Here is a 23233-nt window from a genome sequence, read left to right as displayed (position 1 = left end):
CACCGGACACCGAAGGTTCTTAGGAAGTTGAAGGGCCTGGAGGAGGCCCGGGAACAAATGGCCGCAGCTGGACCAGCCATGCTGTTGCGAGAGGAGAATGGCTGTTGCAGCCGGCGTCAAAGCAGCTCCAGCGCAGGGGTTAGCTCGGGTTCTGGGATTGAGGGGCCGTCGGGGAGCAAGATGGGGGGACGGAGGGGGAACTGCAGCTCCCGGCAGCCTCTGGGCTTCGTGTGAGCGCCCCGCGGGCTGTCGGGAGCTGTGGTTCCGCGGGCGGGCAGCAGCCGAGGCGGCGCGGTCTGAGCGCCTGTCCCGCCCCGCTCAGGACTCTGATGGGGAGCGCGAGGACTCACCGGCTACGCGCGCTAGGCAGCAGCTGGAGGCGCTGCTCAACAAGACTATGCGCATTCGCATGACAGATGGACGGACACTGGTCGGTTGTTTCCTCTGCACCGACCGCGACTGCAATGTTATCCTGGGCTCGGCGCAGGAGTTCCTCAAGCCGTCGGGTCAGTGCCCGGGGAATGCACACCCGCCTGGGAATGCGGCGGAGCCTCACGCAAAGCATTTCCCCTTAAGTGCCTGGCTGCACCCCTTAGTTTCTGGGACTAGAAGTCGTGGCACAGAAGGGGCGGGGCCGACGCTGGCCTGCCTCTCTGATGCTCTGACTCTTCTTTCCAGATTCCTTCTCTGCCGGGGAACCCCGTGTGCTGGGCCTGGCCATGGTACCTGGACACCACATCGTTTCTATTGAGGTGCAGAGAGAGAGCCTGGCGGGGCCTCCCTATCTCTGAACACGATCGCGCATGCCTTTCGGACTTCATTAAATCTGTAACCGACGTGGCTTGTGTCTGTGTGTAGCTGGGTTTCTGGGACAGGAATTACACACCTCATCCCTAGAGGAATAGGTTTCTCTGAGGTCGGGAGCACTCTCAACCCTCCTTCCACAACCTGGACGTCCAGGACTGCCGAAGGTTCCCTCACGTTCGGGGTGGGGATGGGGGGACAGGCTGAACTTCGGATCCACGGGCCCCAGGATGGGCCCCTCCATCTTCCCTCCCACGCAGCTGCTCCAGAATTGTGGCGGGAGGGGGTGTCATCCTGTTCCGGAAGGCCCATTGTTTCTCTCTCCGGCCTGGCAACACCGAGTTCCTCTAAGCTGGGGTCAGAGAACAGGCTCAGGTCCCCAAGGGGAGCAGGGCAGGCTACAGAGGCCGGGCTCCCTCCACTCTATTGATAAGGAGGTGACAGGGACAGAGCTCTGGGGTCTGGCCAGGAAGAACGGCCTAATGCGATAAGGGAAGGAAGGCCTCCCAGGAGGCTGAAGGATGCTCCGGTCTGCGCAGTAGAGCCACGCCCCCCCCCCCCCCCCCCCGCATGTTGTTTCCTGCTCCTGGGCATGTTGCAGGAGTGATTGATAGTATTTGTGCCGCCCTTCTTTTCACAGGATCCCAGGATCGCGTTCAGTTCATTAATTCTTTATTGACGTGTGATGACTCCTTCCCCTCCAACCTCGCCCACTCCACCCCACCCCACCCCACCCCACAGCCCGTAAATACTAGGAGCAGCACCGGAAAAGGAGGGCACCAGCGCACCACCGAGGTTCAGTTGTCCTATTCACAGGGGGGGTGGGGGATGCAGGGTCCAGCCCAGATGTTCAGGATTCAGATATGGGTAGAGAGGGGAAAGTGGGTTTTCCGGGGTGTGGCGAATTTTCACCAGAATTGGGTCCACAGATGCTGCCGTTCTGTCCCTCAAGAGGATGCTGGGACCCGGCTTAGGCAGGAGCGAGGACAGGGTAGGTCGGGAGACCCCCGGGCCTCAAGTCCTTGGGCCGACCGGGAGAGCGGGCACTCCTCGGGGTTGTTCTTGACTCGAGGGTCCTCAGACCCAGACCTTTCCTGATGTTGGAACGGCCTGGGGCCCTGGCGAGGGCCGGTTTTGCCGCGGCTGCGGGGTGCGCCGGCGCCGATAGAGGGCTCGGCTGTAAGGCACGAGGCAATCGGCCAGGCGGAGGCGGAGGCAGAGGCGGCGGTAGCTGGCCAGGGCAAGCACGAGCAGCGGCACGAGGAGCAGGAATCCGGTGACCAGCAGGGCTGTGAAGCCCGGGTCCCGCAGGTGCGCGGTGCAAGGGGGTGCCTGGGAGCGCAAGAACTGTGGGAGGAGAAGAGGCATGAGGCCCAAGCCAAACAGCCCAGGCCGGGAGAGGTTGTGGCCCACAGACCCCACCGCCACCGTCACCAGACACCCACACGCACACCGCGGGGCGCACACTCACCTGGGAGTGGCAGAGGAAGCCAAAGCCTAGCATGGTGACAGCGGGCAGCAGGATGGTCCCCAGCACCAGCGCCAGCAGGAGAAGATTGAAGGCAGCCACCAGCAGATTCTGGGCGGTGACCAGCACAGCGCAGGCCCAGCAGTCCAGGGGGTCCCGGGGCTCTGGGCCGCCGCCGGGAACCGGTCGCTGCGCCCCGGGGACATCCGCCATGGCCCGCCTGGCTCCCTCCCGCCTGGGCCACGGCCCTTATAGCCCTCTTTCCTGCCCCTCCCCCGGCCCAGCCTCTCCCCACCCCACCCCCCCTTATCCTGGAATGCGGCTCCAGGATTAGGCACCCCCCATAACGAGGAGCAACCGAGCTCTGGACATTCCACAGGCGCCTCCGGGGAGGGGCTCCCCTCCCCATCAATCACGGTCTCGCCGCCCTCTTCCCAGTGTTCTCCCTGCTTACCACCAGCACTTATCGAAAAGAGATTTTTTTTTCTGATTTTATTTTTAATATTAATATTCTCACACAAAAATCACCGAAAATAAGGGAAGGGTTGGGAAGACCCCTCTGCCCCTGGGGCAGAAAGACAGTGCAGTGCGAGGGGGCAGGACTGTAAACCCCCCACCCCTCCGCAGCCCCAGCGTGGAGGAGGAAAAAAACGACAAAACGAAAATAAAGCCCCAGAGAAACTCATCCCGGGGTGTCCCTGCCCCAGTGAGGCCGTGGCCCTGGGCTGTTTCACGCTTAAAAAGAAAAGGGGGGTGGGTTGTAAGGGAAAGGTCCGTGTTTTTAAAAATTGGCCGGGGCTGGGAAGGACGGGGCTCCTTTTCCTCATAGTTCTTTCTTTAAAACTTTAAAAATTTATTTTATTTATTTATTATTATTATTTTTTTTTACAAAATACCATTTCAGTTCCCACTTCTTCCCCTACAGTACAGGAGTCGCTCACCCTCAGGCGGGGTTGGGGTCGGGTCGGGAGTGGGGGACTGGTCCGAGAAAGTGCAGGACGTAGGGGAGGGGAGCAGGTTTGAGCACCATGAGAACCCGGCTGGAGCCGCGGGCGGGCGGACGGGCGGAGACGGACGGGCCGGGGCCGGACACACACTGGGGCGCAGGGAGGGTCCGGCGGCGGGCGGTCCCTGGAGGGGCGGGCGGGATGGCTTGGGGGTGCGGGAGGTCGGGTTTTCCCAAAAATGAATAAATAGAGGTGAGTGGGACTGTTATAAATTAAAAACCAAAACAAACAAAAAACCCAGAAAATACAAATCATAACCAAGTGAATAAACAAGAAACATGTACAGGGGTCACAGCTAGCACTGGAAGTAAAAAAGGAGGTTCTGGGGGAGGGGTAAAGCCCATACAAAGAATCTCATTAAAAACCTCGGCTGCCGTAACGTCTATGTACATACACGAGCCGCGTGCATCTGCGCCGGGCGGGCGGCTGGCAGGCGTGAGGGAACCCGTATGTGACCCCCGCCGCCGCCGGAGCCTGGTCCTTGTGTCTGTTGCTAGAAAGGCCAAAGTCGGTGAGGGGAGGCGCTGGTGGGCGAGGGGCTACCAGCCCCCTTCCCCGTCTCCCATTTTTTTTCCTTTTTTCCTCATATTTGTTTTTTAAAAAATTCTTTTTCTTAATAAATTAGGTGAGGGGAGCTGCCAATGGGGTGGAAGGGCTGGGCCCGACCCCCTTCCCGGCCAGAGGCGGGACCTAGGTCCAGCCCAGGCGTGTGCTGGTGGCCCCGCGGCGCCCTGCGGGCGGGCAGGCGGGCGGGGCGTCCGGCCTCATCGCGACGTGCTGGCCGGGGCCTGCGGGAGAGAGCAGGCGGAGCTCAGGATGCGCGACCGCCCACCCCCGGCCCGGCCCGGCCCGCCCCGGCGCCCCGCCCCGGCGCCCCCTCGGGTCCCCGCCCCGCCGGGCCCTCACCAGCGTGAAGGCGTCGTAGGCCTGCGCCAGCTCCTCCGTGCGGTACTGCTCCAGCACCACCACGCCCTGCAGGCCTGCGCTGCGGCGCCGCGCACAGGCCTCGCAGTGCACCAGGTACGTGTTGCGGCTGCCGTTCTCACTCGTCACGAACAGGATGTTGAACACCTCCACCTGCGGCGGGGAGGATGCGGCGGTCAAGGGGAGGGAGGGAGGGAGGAGGGGGAGAAGGAGGGGAGAGAAGGAGGGAGGCCGGAGGCGAGCGCCTCCCTCTGAGGAAGCGCGCGAGGGAGAGAGGGCGCACTCACGTCGCACTCGTTGCAGTAGTAGGCGGGCTCGTCCTTGACCCGGCCCTGGTAGGCGATTTTCTTCCCGGCCCGCACCAGGCTCTCCCGCTGCACCTGGCAGTGCTTCATGGACTGCAGGAGGCAGAACCTAAGGGCGGGGCGAGGTGGTGAGGCGGGGCGGGGCCTCCCCGCTTCGGGCCGGGTCACAGCCCCCGACACATCCCCGTCACAGTGGAGGTTTTATGTGGTTTTTGTCTACTTGGACCACTGGAAAACAAAGCTCCTCAGGGCAGGGGCCTTGTCACCCGCCCAGCACGGCAGCCCTGCAAGGCACGCGGCAAAAGGTGGAGCGGTGGGGGAGGAGGGGTTGGAACAAGGAAGAACAAGGCGGGCCAGGTCGGATGGAGATGGGCTCCCTCCCAAACAGGGCCCTCCCTCACTTGATCATCTTGAACAAGTCGGGGTCGCTGATTTTGACCGTGCGAGCCACGTTCCAGGACACGTGAATCATGGGCACGATGGATTTGACGTTCTTCACCTCGTTCCACTCGTATCGTTCCAGGGCCAGCTGGTACTGATAGGCTGCGGGCCAGAGAAGGTCATGACAGGATTCCCCAACAGCCTGAGACACTTGGGCCCCCGCCCCTTCCCTCACGGCTGGCCTGGCGCCCTCCAAACCCGCCCCCCCCCCACGGGGCTCACTCCCCAGGGGCCCCAGCCCCTCACCGCTGAGTGGCTCACCCCACCACCGGCCCCGCCCCCTCACCGGTGAGGGGCCCCACGTTCCAGGCGATGTTGTTGCACCAGCCGGTGGCCTGCACCCAGTGCACGGTCCCCGCATTAATCCACACAAGGTCTCCGGGGCGCTGCACGAAGCGGTACACAGGGATGTTGGAAGCATAGAGGTCATCCAGGATTGGCCACCAGGAACCCGTCAGGTAGTCCACGCCATGCCTGGAGGGTGGCCACAGGGTCAGATGGAAATCTGGGAATCCAGGGACGGGGCGTGGGGGGTCTATCTACCCGAGGAGGGCGGCGCGCACCGGTCGCAGAAAGCGCTGATGGTCTCCCAGTAGTGCTCGTGCACCGCGAACCACTCGCAGTCTCCTGGGCCAATATTGATGTTGACCGAGCAGAAGTTGTTGTTCTCCTGATGGCCTGAAGGGGGCAACAGAGAACTGCACGGTTGGTCGGAGCCGGGCTTGTCGCGCACTCATTGGTTGACGGAGGAGCGCTGGCGGCAGCCCCGCCCCCCGCGCTCCTCGCGCGCGCGCGACGCACTCCGCAGCCCCGTGAAGAGCGCACCTGGCGTTCGGCTGCCTGGGACCTTCATGTACAGCTGCACTGTGTTCATGCCCAGGATGGTGTGGCCCACGTGGCTCAGCATGTTGCCCGTGGAGGTTACCCGCATGAAGGCGGGCAGCTTCAGCAGCTCCTGCAGCTGGGGCTTCCACCTGCCGTGGCGAGGGAGGCAACAGAAGTGAGCAGCTACCCCGACTCTGCTGACCCATCAGCACTCCCGCCCCAGCTTGCTGGCCTCAGCCCCACTGACCGCTTGGCATCGGACAGGTCGATGTTGGTGCCAAACTTGATGATGTGATGGTTCTTCGGATCCGGTGCGCTGCTGCGAGGGCAAAGAGCACAGGTTGGTGGGGAAGCGCAGGGAAAGGAAGGAGTCCTGAAGGGCAGAGGGAAAGCGTCCCTACCTAGGAGGGGTTCCCGTGGTGCTGTCCGGCTCCTCGGACTCCTCGTCCTCACTCTCCTTCTCCTCCTGCTTGGTCACAGGGGTAGGCAGGCCTGGGTCAGCGGCCTTCCAGGAGCCCTCCCACCGCAGCTGGGGCTCCAAGTCCCCTGATTCCACACCCTCTACCTCTGCCCATGCGCGCCTCTCACCTGCAGGGACTCTTGGAAGGATGAGGCCTGGTACTGCGCGTACTTGGCAATGGTGGTGTGGGAACGGGAGCTTTCGCAGGGCCAGATCTGTCGCGTGCCTGTCAGGTCCCAGTTCTCATCTGAGGGCTGCTGCACCTGGGTGCGCACCTCCACCGTGTGCTCACCACTGGCCTCCACCAGCGTCTTGGTGGAGAAGAGGCCCAAGTCTGCAAGGGAGGGCCGAGCAGAGTGTTGGGGCAGGGGCAGAGGGTGGGGAGCGAGGCCCCAACTCACCCTCTCCCTTCTTGCTCCCCAAGACTCTGACGCAGTGGACACAGGCTTCTCAGAGCTCAGCCAAGGAAGAACAGGCGAGAACCCCAGCCCCTCATGAAGCTGGGAGGGTTGGCCCTCCCAGGGCCTGGCCTTTACCTGCATCATAACCAACCCCCTTTCTCCCACTGATGCTCTGAGTCCCAGCCCCTCCCCCAGAGTCCTCAGGTGTCCATGAGGCCACATGTGCAAAGCACCTGGCACACAATAGGTGCTCAATGAATAACAGTTTAAGTTTTCATTGGATCCAATGAAAGATTTCATCAAGTAAAAGCCTAGGCCGTGCTTCAGTAACATTGGAGGAAAGGGAGGATATGTGGGTAAGAGAAGGCTACAAGGAAACAGGATTAATTTTTACAGGAAACAGGATTACGTTTTATAACTCAGTATGGTTTCCTTTTACTCTGGAAGGTGTTTGAAATTGTGCACAATAAAAGGTTGAAAAAGAGAAAGCCCCAAACCATGAGTCTCCTTGGATTTTACACAACCTTAATCACCACGAAAACCAGAAGTGACTCTAACCAGATCCCGAGATACATCCCCTTCCCACCTGCCTACTGCTGGGGACAGACAGATGGGGGGGAGGAAAGCCTGAGGTCAGCTGACCCATCACTCAGAGCACTCTTCAAATATGGCTTACATGTGACTGAGGAGAGCTCACTACAGCTGTGGCCCTGGGTCTTCCAGAGTGGGGGCTCTCTGAGGGCCCCAAAGCCCCAGATCCTCGCAGCCCTCCCCACGTCTTTCCACCTCCACACTCACTGAGCCGCAGGGAGCCTGCCAGGCCCCGGATCACGGTGATGGGATTTCGAGGGTCTGTACAGAACTGCAGCAGCACCGGCGAGAAGGCATCCCGTTTACTCTCCAGCTGCGGGACAACCAGGAGACAGGGCTGAGGTCAGAGCCCCGTCCCAGGCTCAGGGCCCCCCAGCAGTCCCAACACTGTCCTAGAACCCTCAGGCAGGGGCGGTTCTGAACACGCAGGGCACTCATACATAGATGCTGGGTGTGGGCGGGTTCAGTTTTTCCCGGGGCAGCTTCTCCTCCGAGTTGATCTTCGGTTTCACAGACTGTGCAGGGGAAAGGTAGGACTCTCGAAACTTCCCTTTCACCTTGGCATTCCTGTAGAAGGACAGTGAGATGAGAACAGGAATATCAGTGTGCTGGGGGAAGGGAGCCTCCCGCAGGGCCAGGCCAGCAGCCTCAGCGGTGACAGCCCCCACCACTCACTTGCTGGCCCTCACGACGTCGGCAGCACAGTGGCTGATGGTGAGGTCTGCCATCCGCAGCCTCCGCTCTTCCACCTCCGAGGCGATGAAGGTCTCCTTGTCACCACTTTCTACTTTGATGAGCCGGATCTTCAGCTCCTTGGGGGGCCCTTCACTAAGTGAGCGCAGCTTCAGCATGTCAGCCCGGCTGACACCCAGTGGCCCCGGAGCTTCCTCCCGAGCCTTCTTCCCAGGGACAGGGGCTGCCGCGGGTGTGGGCTGGACAGAGGGTGCAGGAACTGGCGGAGGGCCCGGAGCTACGGGCGGCTTGGCCTTGGAGGCCCCGCCCAGATCCGGCCGGGCCTTCTCACGACCCTGGATCTCCTCACTCTGCAGGTCCAGGTTCCCCAGCACTCGGCGGCTCTTTTCTTTGGGGGCCTTGGCCTTGGCCTTGGCCCTGCCCTCCCGGGGCCGCCGACCCGCACTGTCCTTACAGGCCCGCCGGTGCCGCCGGTGCTCCTTCTGCCGCCTCTTGCTGCTCCCTGGTCGTGCCGCGGCCGCCACCCCACCGCTCTCCTCCTTGGCCTGAGCTGGGGGCTGCAGTCGCTCAGTCCCGCTGTCCGCTCGATCTGCCGTGTCCGCTGGGTCGGCCGGGTCTGCGGTGCTCCGGCCCACCCGCTCCACAAGGGTCTCACAGGCCCGACTTATCTCTTCTAGCACCTCAGACTCAGAACGAGCAGGGGGCAGCGGCAGGGGTGGGGGCGGGGGTGCGGGGGTCATGGGGCCCGGGGCTGGCTCTTCGCCCGCCCTGCGCTCCCGGGCCCAGGGCCCGCCTGAGGTAGAGAACTGAGATGACGAGGAAGCGGAGGGCTGTGGGGAGCCCTGGGCGCTCGGGGCCGCGGAGGTGGGCGGTGGGGCGGTAGCACCTGAAGAGGAACCGGGGGAATACTGAGTGGTGGGCAAGGGCCCAGGCCGGGTGGGAACAGCTGCTCCAGTCCCCCGGTAACAGTACTTTTGTCCTTCCAGCACGGAGGCCAAGGACTTGAGCAGGTTGGCCGGGTTGGCTGGTGGGGCTCGCGCAGTTGGCGGTGGCTGGGGTGGTGACGGGAACTTGGCTAGAGGCGGCGGTGGTGGCAGGGCTGGTGGTGGCTTCTTCTCCTCTTCCTGGGTGGCCGGGGTGGTGGCGGCAGCGGCGGTGGCAGCAGTGGTGGCTGGGGCTGTGTCAGTGGGGAATGGAGGCTGCAGAGATGTAAAGGGCTCCTTCAGAGGAGGCGGGGGGACCACGCCTGCCTCGTGTCGTTGCTGCTCCTCCTCCTTGCGAATGGATTCATCCAGCATCTTCATGATGTTGGCCAGCCCATCAGGTAGGATCTTGAATTCAGCTGGCTCCTCAAACTGGTCCTCCAGTGGGGTAGGGGGGAAATCAAAGAGTCGAGGGCCTCGGGCAGGCAGCTCCCCAACCCTGGGCGGCACAGGCTGGGGGGCTTTATTCAGGGGGCCTGGGGATGGCCCCGGCCCCCCCTCGGGGGTCTTTGGGAAGGAGACCCTGGGCCGAGGGCTCTCCGGGTGCCTGAAGCTTCCTGAGGTATTCTGGTGGCAAGAGGAGGGAGGGGCTGGAGGCAGGGCAAGAGTCAGGGGTGCAAGAGGTGGGTCCTGGGGGCTCAGTGTTGGGCTGGGGGGGCGGGGAAGGGGGTCCATACTTCTGGCCAAATAGGAAGGTGTAGGGAAGGACACAGGCCCAGTAGGGCTGCTGCTGTGGCTGCCACTGTTGCTGCTGCTGGTGGTTGGGGGAGCGGGAGGGGTGTGCGAATCCTGAGTGCCCACAGAAAAGCGGGGGGCCGGAGGTCCCAAGAAGCCCTCGCGGTGGGGGAGGGGTGGCGGGGGAGGGCGGGGGCGTCCCTCAGCCCCGAAGAAGAGCTCGTCTAAGATCTCTCCATCCTCACGGGCTGCTCGGCAGGCTGGGCCCTTCAGCCAGGCAGGGGGGGGTGGAGGGCGTAAGAGGCGGGGACAAGGGGGAGGGGGAGGTGAGGAGGGGCCAGGTGGCAGGGACAGGTGGGGAGTGGCAGCAGGAGCCGCCAGGAATGGTTTCCGACTACTGTGTGCTGAGGGCCCAAGGCGGCCTTGGTGAGAGGAGACCTCCAGCGCGGGAGTTTGGTAACGGTCAGCACCGGGCTGCAAGTGCAGGACGGCGGTGGTCAGAGGGCTGCTCCAGCCACCCTAGACCAGCTCCACTCGTCCCCCCACCGCTCCGCCCGCCACCTGCAGCTGTCACTCACAATGCCTGGGCTCGGCTCCACGCCCCGGAGACCAGGGTTGCTGCTGCTGCTACTGCTGCTGGTGGTGGTGCCGGGGGGGCCAGGGGGCCGGGAAGGGGCGTAAGGCACGCAGGCGGTGGTTGCTGCTGGTGAAACGCTGGAGTCCATCCGCGACCTCTGAACTCTGCTCTCTCTAAGGTCACTTCCGGGGGGACGGGTGGCAGGCGGGCAGCCATGGCTCTCTGCTCCTGGGGGGCGGGGGCCTGGGGGTGCAGCCGGGACCAGCCGGTGGCCGGGGGGGTGCACAGGGTAGGCCGGAGCTGGGTATGGATATGGGTGAGGCAGCGAGTGCCGCTGCTCCTGTGGGCGAGAAATGAGGACACTGCGTGAGGAACGAAGGACACGGGCTGGAGGTAAGAGGTGAGGGGGCCAGAGAGAGGGGCTCACCTGGCGCTCTGGGGGTGCTGAACCCTTGCGCTCGGGGCCCCATGCATCTCCATGCGGGGTACTCCACAGCCCTGGCTTGGTCAGCTGGAATGGAGGACTGGTGGCTAGGCCAGGCGGGGGTGGGGCTGGGGGTAATGGTGGCGGAGGCAGCGGCAGCCCTGGGGGAAGGCCAGTCTGGAAGAAAACAGAGTGTGAGAGTCCCACTCCTCGCCCCAGCCTGCCCACTCGCTGCTGGCCCACCCATGTACAATCATACCTGCTCAGAGTTGCAGCCTCTCCTGCGTTTGCCTCCAGGGCTGAGGCCCTCCTCCCCCGAGGGGCCTGAGAGTGCTGCAGGAGGCATAGGCTGCACCACCGGGGGTTCGGCGGCCCGCTTCACCGGGGGACCCCCCCGCTTGGCCCCATAGTTCCGTTTGTGCTGAGGACGGAAACAGGAGAGAGAATGGCACCGGTGCAGACCTGGCCCGGCCCTCCTCCCTAGCCCGCCCAGTCCCAGCCTCACCTCAAGGTGCAACAAGTTCCACACTTGCTCCAGGGGAGGCAGGACCTTGGGTCGGTGCTGGCAGGAGCCGGCATGAAAGTTCCAGAGCTGGGCCTGAGGAGGTGGGGGAAGAGTGCAGAGCACAGGGCAGAGGCAGACGTAAGACGAGGGCACTGAGTCAGAACGCACAATCCTAGCCCCCTGTGTCCTGCCTCATCCCACCTGCTGTAGTCGGCCGACGCGGGGCCCCAGCTCAGCCAAGCTTCCTCCGTATCGAAGGGCGCTGTGGTAGCAGCGTACAGCCTCCTCACTGTCGTGCTCGGACTCGTACAGCTGCCCAAGCTGCTCCCACAGCCCCGGCTGGGCCGGCTCCCGGAGCAATGCCTGCACACAGCCATGCAGGGATTCCAGCTTCCCATGGAGGGGTCTTGGGGTGGGTGTCCTACAGAGCAGAAGGGGTGGGGAGGTGGCAAGGCTTGGCGAACTCTTTTAAGGTCCCAGCCTTACCTCCCATCCCCAGCACCTTTCAATCCTCACTCACCCTGGAGCATAATACGGTTTGTTGGGGTGGCCAGAGCTACTGCCGTGTGAAGGAGGTAGGGGAGCAGGGAGTGGGGGCTGCCCGATGCTGGCAGAGCACCTGGAGAAAGAAGGGCTCTGTTAATGTACAGCAAGCTGGAAGTCTTGTCCCTACCTAGGAAGGAGGGGACTGAGGAAACAAGAGAAAGCAGCTGAGGACTGCACTGAGGCCCATGGGATGGCAGAAATGAGAGTGACACAGAGACTGGGGAGCAGAGATGGGAAGAGGAGTGCCTGGAGGCAGAGAGACAGACCAAGTTCTCACCTGCCTCCAGGCAGCCATGCGCTCCGAGGAGGGGGATGGGGCGGGCAGGAGCTCCAGGCCCCAGCACAGCTCAAGCCCCCAAGGGCAAAGGCTTCCCGTGCAGCGCGGGCCCCTGCAGGGTCCACTGCCCGATGCATCCAGCCTGTGTCAAGGAGAAGAGATTATGATCCTACTGGGAACAGAGACTGAGCTGTCAGGGTACACACAGCCGACGCGGCCCGTCTTCCCTTACCAGGTCAGCAGTGGCCCCAGAGATCGGGCACGGCCCCCTGCCCCAGCTCCTTGGGGCGATGGTCCGGCTCCAGCCGCTCTGACAGGAGTGCCCACTGCCCCCAGATGGTCGCCCAGGGCCTTTCACAGCCAATTCTACGGAGAGAAGGGGGAAAGGAGTAAGGTGAGCGGGCCAGCGCACAGTCGGGGCCGCAGGCTAGGCTGGGCTGGGCTGGGCTGGGCTGGCCTGGCTGTGGCGCCCACAGGTCTGTGATCTGCGAAAGGCTGGCTATCCCTGAGGAGCGGCCCACCTGGCCTAAGGAGCCTCAGGGGAGTGGGGGCAGCGGGAGGGCCAGTCGGTGCGATGGGGTGGCTGCGCTGCTAGGCTTCCAGCAGGGAGCCCCGCGGGCCGAGCTGCAGCGCGGCGGCCGCTTACCCGGCCTCCGTGGGAGCTTTCTCTCCCGGCGTCGGCGAGCTCCGGAGAGCTGACCAATCACAGGACTTCCTCTCTCCCCAGAAAGCCAATCATCACCCGTGTCTCCGCCTCAGTAACAGCCTGGCCGGGACCAATAGGAGCGAGGTTAGCCCGGCCGCTGCCGGGGGAGGAGGGGCGGCGGAGCCGGTCAGACAGGCTCTGCCCGGGGTGACCCCGACGTGACCCCGCGGCTCCCACCTAGGGTCTCCATCTCCAAGCTGACACTAGGCCGGTCGAGGCAAGCGGAGCCTGAAACCCGTGCGGGTGAAGGCGGCGGGTCGCACGTTCGGGCCGGCCTGGGGCATGGAGCTACCCGCAAGTCCCACGCGCCCACAGAGCCGCCGGTGGTCCGCGCTAGACCGCCCGAAACGCCCCCTACCCCGCCGCCTAACACCGACGGACAGCAGACGGATGCACAACGCCGACACAGGCGGCGCTCCCCCTCCTCACTTCACCTCGCCCAGTGCCTGACCTCCCCACCCCCTAGGAACTGTTTAGGGCTGGCCACTCACGGCGACTTCTAAGGTACCCAAACCTGCCCGCGCCGCGATCAGAGCGCTCCACCCACCACGCCTGACCCCCATCCCAAACCATGGTCAAGCCCCCAGCTTCATACCCAGTTCCTTCAGCTCCTCCACTTCCCCTGGCTCTGTAGGCCTTCAATACCAACCGACCCCCAAAACCAAAACCGTCCTCTAATCCCCCAACTTCTGAGAAGTCGCGCACAGCGGTCCCGAGTGGCCCCTCTCGCGTGGCTCCCGTATCCTCTATGCCCTTCCCCGCCGGGGCCACGCGGCTCCCCACGGCCCACGTGGCCCCCGCCCCCCAAGGGAGGGGGGATTTCGGGGGTTGCCCGTGACGTGGCTACTTGCGCAGCGGAAGCGGCGTGTGTAAGAGTACGGGGGGGGGGTCCTTCGGGAGGGAGGAAGGAGGGAGGAAGGAGGAGGGCGGGGCCCGCCCGGCGGTGACATCACCCTTGTCCCACTCTCACCGCCCACTCCCTTAAAGAACCCAGAACCCGTTTCACTTCCTCCTTCACCCCCCCCAACCCCTTCCCGTCGGTGCTGGCTCGACCCACGACGGGAGCAGCGCTCCCCTTCCTAGGCACCTTCCCTTTAGCCCCAGTTCTTCCTTCTCGCCTCTCTGAGCCCAGGATCTCGGTCCCCACGCGTCCTGCTCGCCTACCCCGCGTCCCCGCAGGTAGGAAGCCGGCTCCGCTCCCGGGATCGGTCCATTGAGAGTCTAGAGTACAAAGAGCTGCGAGAGGCGAGTGTAGAGTACAAAGCGGCGGGGGCGGGGCCAGCGCTCCAGCTGGAGCTAGCGCCGGGCAGGAAGCCGGGGGAGAACGCGCGACGAGGGGCTGGGGGCGGCTGGAAAGTTCGCCTTCGCCGAGAGAAGTCTGAGCTGTGGGGAAATTTCCACCCAGCCCACAAGGGCATTCGGGTTTCTGGTGAAAACAGTCCTCGATCTGAAGGGCAAGGTCGTCTGTTTGCACGCAAGCGCTTGGACCCTACAGGTCCCGGCGTGCCACTCCCCGGCGAGCCCTAGTAGGCGCTTGGGCTCTGCGGACCCTCTCCGCGGTTCACGCGGAGTTTCGGTCAGAACTCCCTCTCCTCACCATACAGCCTTTATGTCAGTTACCAAGCCCTGGGCCAAGTACAGCGCTTAACTGCGGTCAAGCATAGCTCTGGCCAGCTGCCCCCACCTAAGTCCCGGGACCCATGGACCAGACATGGGAAAACGGGGAACCCGGGGTCCAGACATCAGAGGAACAGATCCCCGATTGGGAAGTGGTGCCGAGGGCGCTGCCAGTTACCAGGAAATGCAGCTTCCCCTTCTGCGATGATGACACTTCCCCTCTACCACTTCCCCTTTCCCACGGGGAACTGACTCAGCTTTCCCTAAAACAGCGAGTCCCGTCGGCCAGCCCCTTTCCACCTCTATCCACAAACCCCTACGCCGGTACTCGGAATACAGCAGCCCTCACTTGAGAACAAAAACTTCCTGTACACTAAACACACACTCACTCTCGCCAACCACCTCGGATCCTTGTCCCCACCAGGGACCCAGGCGCCTGACTTCCCATCCGCCTCCTGTACAAAGCCCTCCCTCGGGGTCTGATTCAGGCTTGGGGTGGGGGAGCGTGAGTCACCCAGAAAACCTTCCCCTATTCCCACTGACTCAGCCCCCGCCTCCCTGAACACACACAGACACACACAGTCAGAGGCAGACACAACTCAGCCCACACACCGCTCCCCACCGGTCCCGCGGAATTTCCCCTCTCGTCTTCCCCCATGACGGCCCCTCCCCGCGCCGGGCAGCCCCGACGCCGCGGTCACACCTGTTCCCCAGGCGCCAGCAGCCGGCTCGCGGTCCACTCTCACCTCCACTCTCGCTTTGGGGCAGGAATAGCCCTCCCCGACTCTTGGCGTCCGTACTAACCCAGGAGAGGGGACAATCACCGGCAGGCACAAAGACAGACACCCAGAGACTCCTCAAAGACAGATGAGGGGTAGACGCACACGGCCAAAGAGGACGGTATACTTCTGGGGCAGGCATTCCAGCCTCTCCAGTCGGACCCACTGTACTGGGAGTCAGCCGCTCAGAAAGGGTTAATTCTTCTCCTGCCGAGGCCACGCCCTCTCCATCCGGGCACTCCCGGCTAAGCCCAGCTCCGCCCCCTCCATCCGGGCTCTGGACTCGGGGACTTTAACCGGCCCCCTCCCCTAGCGCCCCGAGAGGGACCCACTCTATCAAACACACCCACTTAACTCTCTCTGGGCTCCAGGCCGGAGGAGCCCCTCCGCACACCGCTCCCGCCGCGCGGGATGAGGGTCCAGACGTGAGCACGCAGATTCACGTGCCGGCCAAAGACAAGACCCCGCAATTAGGGTATTACCGAGCAGGGAGTTAGCAGGCACGCGGCACGCGCGAGGAGGTGGGGCCGGCCCGGAACCCCGCCGCGTCCCGCTCCCTGTCAGGCTCCGTTCTGCCTGGTGGAAGCGAGGGGTTACAGCTCGCTTCTTACCTGGGGGAGGGGGAGGCGTAGGGGAGGGCCGCCGGCTGGGGCTCCGCTCTGACTCAGCCACCCCGGGCAGGCCGCCCGCTCGGGATTCCCTTCCCCAGCCTTCCCTCGCTGCTGGCCCCTCCCCGCCCCCCACCGAGAAGTGACAGTGCCGGCCCTGGCCCGCTATGTGTCACTGCGAGCCTTGTGTCTGCCAATGACTGGACCGCTGTGTTCACCAGTCTCTCTGACAAGGTCGGCTGTGTATGAGTCCCGGTGTCTGTCTCCGTGTGCACCTGCATATCTGCTCATCTTGTCTCCATCAGTGCCTGTGTCTGATGCGTTCCTGTCATTATGCCTGTCTACACGACTCCGAGGGGCTGTCTCTGTCTGTGTGTCTGCCTGGCTCCTGTCTCGGTCTTTTGTCTGGGACTGCCTCTGCATCACTTGCCGTGATCACGTGTGTCTCTCTGCACATGCCCTTCTGTGTTTGCCTTCATGTTCCTGAACAGAGTCAGGGAAACACTGGAGCAGGCTGACCCGGCAGACTCCTCGCCCCACTCCCCTGAATCCTGATGTCTTACTGGATCAGTGATCCTTCTGTTTGAGTCAAGCATTTGGAGGTCTGGGTGCCTTCATTTAAGTTCTGTCCTATTCCTCAATATCCTCACTTATCCTCACAGCTCCCTGTGGCTCCCATTGTGATGGTAATTGCTAGCATTTAGTGAATACTTATAACATGGCAGGTACTGTGTTAAGCACTTTATATACATTTTAAAAAACTCCTCTCCAGAACCTGACCTGGTACTACCCCATTTTACAGATGAGGTAATTGAGGCTCAGAGAGGTTATATAACTCTGTCAAGGTCATACCACAAGAGAGAGCAGGAGCTAGGCTTCTTTCCAGAGCCTTATTCTTACCACTCTTCTATAATGCCTCTGTACTATTCTCTGTTGGTTTTATCCTCACAGGACATTTCCTAGGTCAGCCTGCCCCTCAGCTCTCCCCCACAGTACCATCCCAAATGTCTTATGTCTCTAGAGAAGGTGTAGGTAGGAGGCTGTGCAGCATTTCTCAGAAGCCATTGGTTTCTTGGCCCTGAAGCTCATTCAGTTAACACATTCATTCAACGCAATTCCACTGAGGCACCCCAATGTGCAAACCATCTCGCCAAATAGTGAGAGATACACAGAAGAAAACAGTCCCACTCAAAACTTAGTGAGAAGTGGAGAAGAGCAACACACACTCAGAGAACTTAAGTCTCTGGCTTAGGTACCCTCTTTTCTCCTACAGAAGAATGGGGGATGGGATGGAGCAGGGCCTTAGGCAGAGAAGTGGCAGAAAGAGAGAGGGAAGCACAAGAGGAGTAAGATTTAGGATGTATGGGGCAAATGCTGTGGTGCAGTAGGGAGAGAAAGGAACCGAAGGGATCTGGAAGGAAGGGTGGGAATGCCAAGACTGCCATGGCAACGGCAGGTTTTTGTGACAATGGCCTCCAGTATCTCTCCAAATCAGTTCCCGATCACCCTCCATAAGCCAGGCTGTTCAACAACTATTATAGGGGCAAAGCCCTCCTCATTCCAAAAAAATAAAAATAAATAAATCCCTTCAGGTATCTTATCTCTACTTTCGGGCCTACAAACCCCAGGTTAATTCAATTTAGTAAGTAACTGAGTTGTAGCACTGGTGGGGAGGGGGAAGGGGGGGTGATTTTTTGGTGGTAGTTGAGAGGCTGGTGAAGTACAGGGATGAACCATTCATAGGCAACAGAGGGGAGGTCCATAAATGAGGAAGACTGAACCACTCAACCACCTCATGGTGGGGGGGATGCTCAGAGTTGGACTGGACCATTCTGAGGAGTGGGCATGATCTAGATCACATCAATCCTTCTTGCATATGGCGCAGAGCTGGACTGTTGCGGGGAGGCGCTGCATTGCTCAGGGGCAGGACTTACCAGATGGGATTTGGTGTGCCCTGTCTCATTGGAACCAGCGCCCCAGCAGTAGGGTGCAGCAGACCACAGTGGGTGGGGTGGGTGGTACTACGGGGCTGGCATGGTGCCTGGGGGAACCTAAAAGAAAAAAGCCAGTTAGACGTGGGATCTCCCAAGCTGGAGAATTTTCCTATGCCCCCTGTCCCCTTATTGAGGAGAAACCTGGCTCTGGTGGTCAGATGGGATGAAAGAATCTGTTTCCATGGCAACCAGGAAAAGCCAACCCAAGAGTGGTCCTCCAGCCTTCCCCTTTAGGAAGCAGCCTGGACCAGGGAGTGAGGGGAGCATGCTACAGCATCTGCGTTAAGTCCACAGTGGACACCCAACCCACGATCCCTCTTCTGACTGGACCCTCCTGCTGAGAGTCCTTGGCCCCAGGGTAGCCCTAACTGCCTCTGACATCTGCACGCAGGTCAGCTTCAGTCCTGGCCTCAGGCTCACAGAAACTCTTCCTTCAGTTCTGCCTCCTCCCTAACCTTATCAAGACACCAGACAACCCCACCTTCTGGACTCTGCCCCCTCTCCTTCCCTCAGGCTGGTGCAGGCAGGTCTTGGTGAGCAGCACAGGTGGCCAGACTAGATGACCGGGCCCAGCAGGGAGGAGCCTTCCTCCTCAGCAAGGACTGTGACTCTGGGCCTGGGTCTGGAAGTGGCCTCTGCTGCAAGCCTCCCTTCCATCTACCCATCAAGGCCATATCCTGTTTCTCCATCACCTCCTTCCTCTATGTGGCCCAATTAGGTGACAGAGGCCCACTCCCTCCCCTCCTAACTTTCAGAGACAAGAAGTTAGGTGTCTAGGTCCAGGGCCAAGAATCTGGTGTCCATCCAGGGGTCAGACCTAAGTCCGCCTCACCTCAAACTCACTCCTCAGGGACCTATGTTTTCTGCCCTCTTAGCCATAGTCCTCTGCCCTTAAGCACCCAGACACTTGGGCTCCCAGTCCAGCCTCTCCATTCCCTGTCCTTCCAGCCCCCATCCTTCCCCTGCCCCAGAGGCTCAGGCCTCCAGCCCCCAGCCTCCATGATGCAATGTGCTGCAAGCTGCCTCAGCTGCTGCTGACACTGCCCCCAGGGGAGGTGCTATTTCTGACCCATGCAAGGCCCTCACCTGGCCAGGGTAGTGGTCAGCTGCAGGCTAGGGAGGCCAGGCAGGCAAGGTCCTTCTGCTGGAGAAGGGAGCTTGAGGCTGGAACCCTCCAGGACAGGGACACTCAGAATGTGAGACCAGAGAGTGAGTGAGTAAGAGAGAGAGAGAGAGAGAGAGAGAGAGAGAGAACAGAGAGAGAGAGAGAGAGAGAGAGAGAGAGAGAGAGAGAGAGAGAGAGATAGAGAGAAAAACAGAGAGAGAGAAAGAGAGAAAGAGAGAGAGAGAGTGTGTGTGTGTGTGTGTGTGTTAGTCTGTAGCATTTGTATTTGTGGTTGTGTTGGGGAAGAAGGGGATGCTGGGGAGGGGCCTTAGGACAGACCAAGAGGAGAAGTGAGGGGCAGCCAAGGGGGTCAGCCAAGGGGGTCAGCGGGGTGTGTATGGGGTGTCTGGACACCAGAGTGGGGGAGGGGCCAACAGCCATTTAAAGGGCCAGCCCCAGAGCTTTAATCCCTCACCAGCCCTGGCCCCAAGCCGGAGGCTGTAATTCATCTGTCCAACAGCTGGGGTGGGTGTGTGTGTTGGGGGGGGGGCATGTGGACGGGAAGGGGGAGCTGGGGGAGGGGCTGGGGCTTTCTTGTGCACAGAGCCAAACAACAAAAGGGGAAGCTGAAGGGCCAGCTCCAGTGTGCCCAGGACAGGCTAATGACGTGCAGACCTGCCGGTGGCCCCCACCTGGTGGCCGACAGACTCCGTAGTTTAGACTCAAGGATTCTTGGCCAAGGAGTCCATGAACCCAAAGGTGGGGCCCTGGAGAAGGCCCAGGTTGAGTGCCCCCCAGGCAAGCTGTCACCCCTCCGTGCAGGTCCCATCCGCAGCACTGTCCCAGACCTGGCAGGCCCCGAAACAGATTCAGCCTCAAATGCCCTGCTCGCCAGCCAAGCCTCCCCAGACAAGGCCTGCCGGCTCCCCCCTCCCGCTGGCGCAGGGTGGCAGCGGCCACACCGAGGCTGTCCCTTTAAATCATTACCACCCCTGATTGTGTGGACGAACAGAGGGCCCTGCCCCCCAGGCAGAGGCTTGCCACCTACCCCCACGAGTCCCCAGAAATGTGAGGGCCATTTAAAGGGACAACAGAGAGGCAGCCGGGTCTCTAACCGTCCCCGCCCCCACCCCAAACACACTCACAGACCCTTTCGCCCGCGACACATAGCCCCTTGCCCCTCCAGAGGGCCCCCCAAATTCCGGTTCTCTCCCCACCCCTAGAGACTGCTAGAAGGAGAAAGGGGCCAGAGTTGGGGGGCGGGGAACTGGGGAAACGAGAAAAGGACAGGGACTCCCTCCTTCCTCAGAGCCCCAGGGGACAGGTCGGAAGGAAAGCAAAGCCTGGAGAAGCAGCGAGACAGAGCCCCGAAAGGTGCCGCGGGCAGACCTGGGGCGCACAGGCTGTCGGTCGAGGGGAAGGGAGTTGGGCTGCACGAGACAGCGGCGCGGCCAGCGGGCGACTAGCCCAAGTGGGGAAATGGAACAAGGAGGGCCGGGGGCAAAGAGGCAAGGCCGGGGGAAACGGGGAGACGGGGAGACGGAACCGGGGAAAGGGGTCATCTGGGAGGGTGTGGAGGAAAACCCGAGAGGGGAGGGCGAGCCAGGCCGGGGTTACCTGCTGGGTGTCTGTCCCCCGGCGGTGCCCCCGGAGTCCGGGTAGGGAGGGGGGGGAGCAGCGGGGGGGGGGGAGTGGGGGCTGGGGGGGCGGGGGAGACGGTCCCTCCTCTGCCTCCTGGGCCTGCCCCGGCGCTTGCAGCCTCTGCCTCCCTCCCTCCTCCTCCCCGTCCCTGAGTCCCGGAGTCAAACAAAGAACTGTAGCAGGCTCTCCCCAACCCCCTCCCTCCCCCCTCCTCCCCCCCCTCCTCCTCCTCCTCCTCCTCCACCTCCTCCTCCTCCTCCTCCTCCTCCTCCTCTTCCACCTCCTCCTCCTCCTCCTCCTCCTCCTCCTCCTCCCCCTCCCTCCCTCCCCACCAGCAGGCTCCCTCCTCCTCCCTTCCGGTCTCTTCCTTTAACTACCCGCCCCCCCCAGCCCCCAGCACTAGTCTCTCTACCCACCCACCCGAACCTTTTACACACCCCTCGGCCAGCCCTGTCCCCGCAAAGGAAACTGTGGAGTCTCTCTGTAAAACTGAAAGGCTCCAAAGAGCATGCGAGGGGACTGGGGTCTTGCTCAAAAATCAAGAACCACAATACAATTATTTTATTTTCACAGCCAGAGGAACAGTCTTAGCTGTTTCTTCTGCAAGAAGGGGGAAAAAATAATCGCAAAGAAAGCAATACAAATCTGACTAAAGCCCTCATCAAATAAAGTGCACAATGCAGTGGAAGCTAATCCCCAGCCCTTCCCCCCCACCCCACCCCCCCACCAAATTAGCACAAACTCTCCACTCCTCCCTGGAGAACTCCTAAGGTCTTGGCCAGTTTGAAGCAGGCCTACCAACCATAATAATAAAAATAATAACAGCATTTAACAATAATAAGCATTTCATAACAAGCATTCATTCAGTGTTCATTCTGTGCCAGGCACTGTGCTAAGTGCTTTGCATAAATTATCTCATTTTTTTCCCTATCAACTGCCTAGAAGGTAGGTATTAATATTTCAATTTTCCAGATTAAGAATATGAGGCACTGGGAGGTTGTGACCTTTCCAAGTCTCTACAGCCACTAAGTGGCAGAGCTGGGAATGGAATCCAGGTCTGATCTGACAGCCCAAGCCCTAAGGTACACAAAAAGAGAAACCAATTTTTTGCAATACGATAACCAATCCCACGACTTAATAAAGAAGGGCAGCCATAGCTATCAACTGAGTCCCCTTCCTTCAAGAGACAGAAATCCACGCACCTACACAGAATAAAGGCCCTGACTTTTCAGTCTAATACAGTTTCTTGACCCTTTTCCTCACTGTTGGGGCTGGGGGTGGGGTGCCATTAATTAAGGTCAGGGCTGAGCTGGTATCCAGCAGTATACCACACAGCAGTATACCACAGTATGCCTCCTGGGAGGTAGCTATCTGGCAACCACTCCCACTTCAACTCAATATGGGGGCGGGGGCAATGAGACACTTGGTAATGCAGCAGGTGGGAAAGTAAAAAGACTGCTGGGAGGCTCTTTCCAGGAGGGACGGGGGTCTTGCAGGAAAAGCTCTTCTGCGCCAGTCTAGGGAAAAGTGACCCAGGCTTCGCTTCGCCCAGCGAAGGGGCAAAGTCCACCACACCACACCCGTGCCCCTCCCCCTCACAAGACTCCAGGCCAGGGTTTCCCACCTGCAGGACGCTAAGGCCAAGGGAAGGGAGAGGGAAAAAAGATGGCACGGGGTTGCAACTGGACTCGGGGCGGGGGGTGTGGTAGGGGGAGGGGGCCGGAATGGAAAGGGCACGTGCACTGGTGACATCATCCCAGGCCACCTTTAACACAGACCTTTGACCCCGAGGGGCGGAGAGGAGCCTCAGGCTAAGCTTCCTGGGAAATAGCCTTAAGAATTCTGGGAACCCAAAAAGGAGAGGAAGGAAGGAACCCAGGCGTCCCGCCCTTATCTTCTGCCCCCAACGCGGCTCCCATCCCTTGGACTCGGGCCTCTCGGCTCCTCCTCTCCGCCTCCAGCCCTGACCTCCCAACCCACATTTCTGACGGAGTCCCGACACGCCTCTCAGAGATACTGTGCCTTCTCTCTCCTGGGCGAGATCTCGGGTGGGGCGCGGGAGGTGGGGGGCGGGGGCACCAGGTCCCGCGGGGCTCCGTCTCCCATCAGCGGGATCCCCCGTGCCCCAGCCGGCCGCCAGCCGGAATCTGTCTGGGTCCCAACTCTCCTGCCCCTCCCCGCGCTGTTCCAGGGCGGAGTCTGTGGAGTTGAAATCAGGACACGGCAAGAGGAAGAGTTACATAACTGGGAGAAGACGAGAAGGACGAGTGAAGACCGGGAGAGGCAGCCCGAAAGGAGCCGAGGGAGGTGCAAAGAGCACCAGGGCGAGGGGGGGAAGAAACGTTAGGGATGAGAAGGGTTTTGGTGCACATCAAAGGGGAGGAATTCACGCGAAGACGGGTTGTGATGGTCCGGGAAAAGTCACCTGGCCCGTCCGGGGCTTCCCCGCAGCGCCCTCCCCAGCCACCAACAGCAGCTGAGCCCGAGCGAGTGAAGCCTCGGGAAGGGGTGCTGATACCCGTTCCGTTCGTCTTGGAGAGGAAACCTTAGCCAGAGCCCGGGAAGGCAGCGGCGGAGCATATGGGGCCGGAAACCACAGCTCCGCCCAGCCCACCTGGGAGAGTGGGGCGCCAGCTGGGGGTTGGTGGGGAACAGGTAGCTGGCTCCTCCCACGCCAGGCTGGGCAATAACGGCTTGAGACCCAGAGAAAGGCTAGCGGACCCATACGTCTGGTTCCCCCCGGGGCTGAGGAGTGAGTGCAGCCCAGTACTAATTTGCGAACAGAGTCTCTAGATGGGGGTAACTGGGGGAAGCGGCAAGCGCTGACTCGCCGCGCAGGCGCGGGGGGGGCGGGCGGTTACTCGGGCTTGTGCGGCG

The 23233-nt window shown here is 61.5% G+C and overlaps 3 protein-coding genes across 5 annotated transcripts; 1 reads left to right on the top strand and 2 right to left on the bottom strand.

Moving 5' to 3' along the window:
* Position 1: 1 nt before the first annotated feature.
* NAA38 (N-alpha-acetyltransferase 38, NatC auxiliary subunit) lies at positions 2–837 on the top strand. Of its 3 annotated transcripts, none has more exons than XM_065897761.1 (3): positions 2–138; positions 323–506; positions 679–837. In XM_065897761.1, exons 1-3 carry the CDS (start codon positions 58–60, stop codon positions 789–791), a joined length of 378 nt encoding a protein of 125 aa, XP_065753833.1. In that variant the 5' UTR covers positions 2–57; the 3' UTR covers positions 792–837. The 3 variants fall into 3 exon arrangements, with proteins under 3 accessions (XP_065753833.1, XP_065753832.1, XP_065753831.1); XM_065897760.1 differs by having other exon boundaries at positions 58–138; positions 323–531; positions 674–837; XM_065897759.1 differs by having other exon boundaries at positions 98–506.
* Positions 838–1459: 622 nt separating this feature from the next.
* Positions 1460–2488, bottom strand: TMEM88 (transmembrane protein 88). Its single transcript, XM_065897839.1, has 2 exons — positions 2276–2488; positions 1460–2151 (listed from the first exon to the last, which is right to left on the bottom strand). Exons 1-2 carry the CDS (start codon positions 2483–2485, stop codon positions 1882–1884), a joined length of 480 nt encoding a protein of 159 aa, XP_065753911.1. The 5' UTR covers positions 2486–2488; the 3' UTR covers positions 1460–1881.
* A 1366-nt stretch (positions 2489–3854) lies between these two features.
* On the bottom strand, positions 3855–12673 carry KDM6B (lysine demethylase 6B). The gene is made up of 22 exons (XM_065896668.1): positions 12553–12673; positions 12139–12272; positions 11907–12048; positions 11604–11702; positions 11285–11504; positions 11084–11176; positions 10838–10999; positions 10582–10755; positions 10156–10494; positions 7902–10051; positions 7667–7793; positions 7434–7539; positions 6363–6568; positions 6176–6240; positions 6022–6093; positions 5775–5923; positions 5513–5627; positions 5236–5423; positions 4910–5051; positions 4491–4617; positions 4186–4356; positions 3855–4067 (listed from the first exon to the last, which is right to left on the bottom strand). Exons 3-22 carry the CDS (start codon positions 12041–12043, stop codon positions 4044–4046), a joined length of 4866 nt encoding a protein of 1621 aa, XP_065752740.1. The 5' UTR covers positions 12044–12048; positions 12139–12272; positions 12553–12673; the 3' UTR covers positions 3855–4043.
* Between the last annotated feature and the right edge of the window lie 10560 nt (positions 12674–23233).

The sequence above is a fragment of the Phocoena phocoena genome, chromosome 19 (genome assembly GCF_963924675.1).
Source record: "Phocoena phocoena chromosome 19, mPhoPho1.1, whole genome shotgun sequence".
In the NCBI taxonomy this organism is placed as follows: Eukaryota; Metazoa; Chordata; class Mammalia; order Artiodactyla; family Phocoenidae; genus Phocoena; species Phocoena phocoena.
The sequence above is the reverse complement of the archived record's forward strand: the minus strand, read 5'-3'. Positions and strand labels throughout refer to the sequence as shown.

Bases quoted from the DNA above. Each gene is read 5' to 3' on its own strand.
- NAA38 (XM_065897759.1), top strand. From the start codon at position 98: ATGGCTGTTGCAGCCGGCGTCAAAGCAGCTCCAGCGCAGGGGTTAGCT. The intron at 507-678 runs GTCAGTGCCCGG...TCTTCTTTCCAG, and splicing joins GGAGTTCCTCAAGCCGTCGG to ATTCCTTCTCTGCCGGGGAA.
- TMEM88 (XM_065897839.1), bottom strand. From the start codon at position 2,485: ATGGCGGATGTCCCCGGGGCGCAGCGACCGGTTCCCGGCGGCGGCCCA. The intron at 2,152-2,275 runs GTGAGTGTGCGC...CTCCTCCCACAG, and splicing joins GCTTCCTCTGCCACTCCCAG to TTCTTGCGCTCCCAGGCACC.
- KDM6B (XM_065896668.1), bottom strand. From the start codon at position 12,043: ATGCATCGGGCAGTGGACCCTGCAGGGGCCCGCGCTGCACGGGAAGCC. The intron at 11,000-11,083 runs GTGAGGCTGGGA...TTCCGTCCTCAG, and splicing joins GGAACTTGTTGCACCTTGAG to CACAAACGGAACTATGGGGC. The intron at 10,052-10,155 runs GTGAGTGACAGC...CTGCACTTGCAG, and splicing joins TGGAGCCGAGCCCAGGCATT to CCCGGTGCTGACCGTTACCA.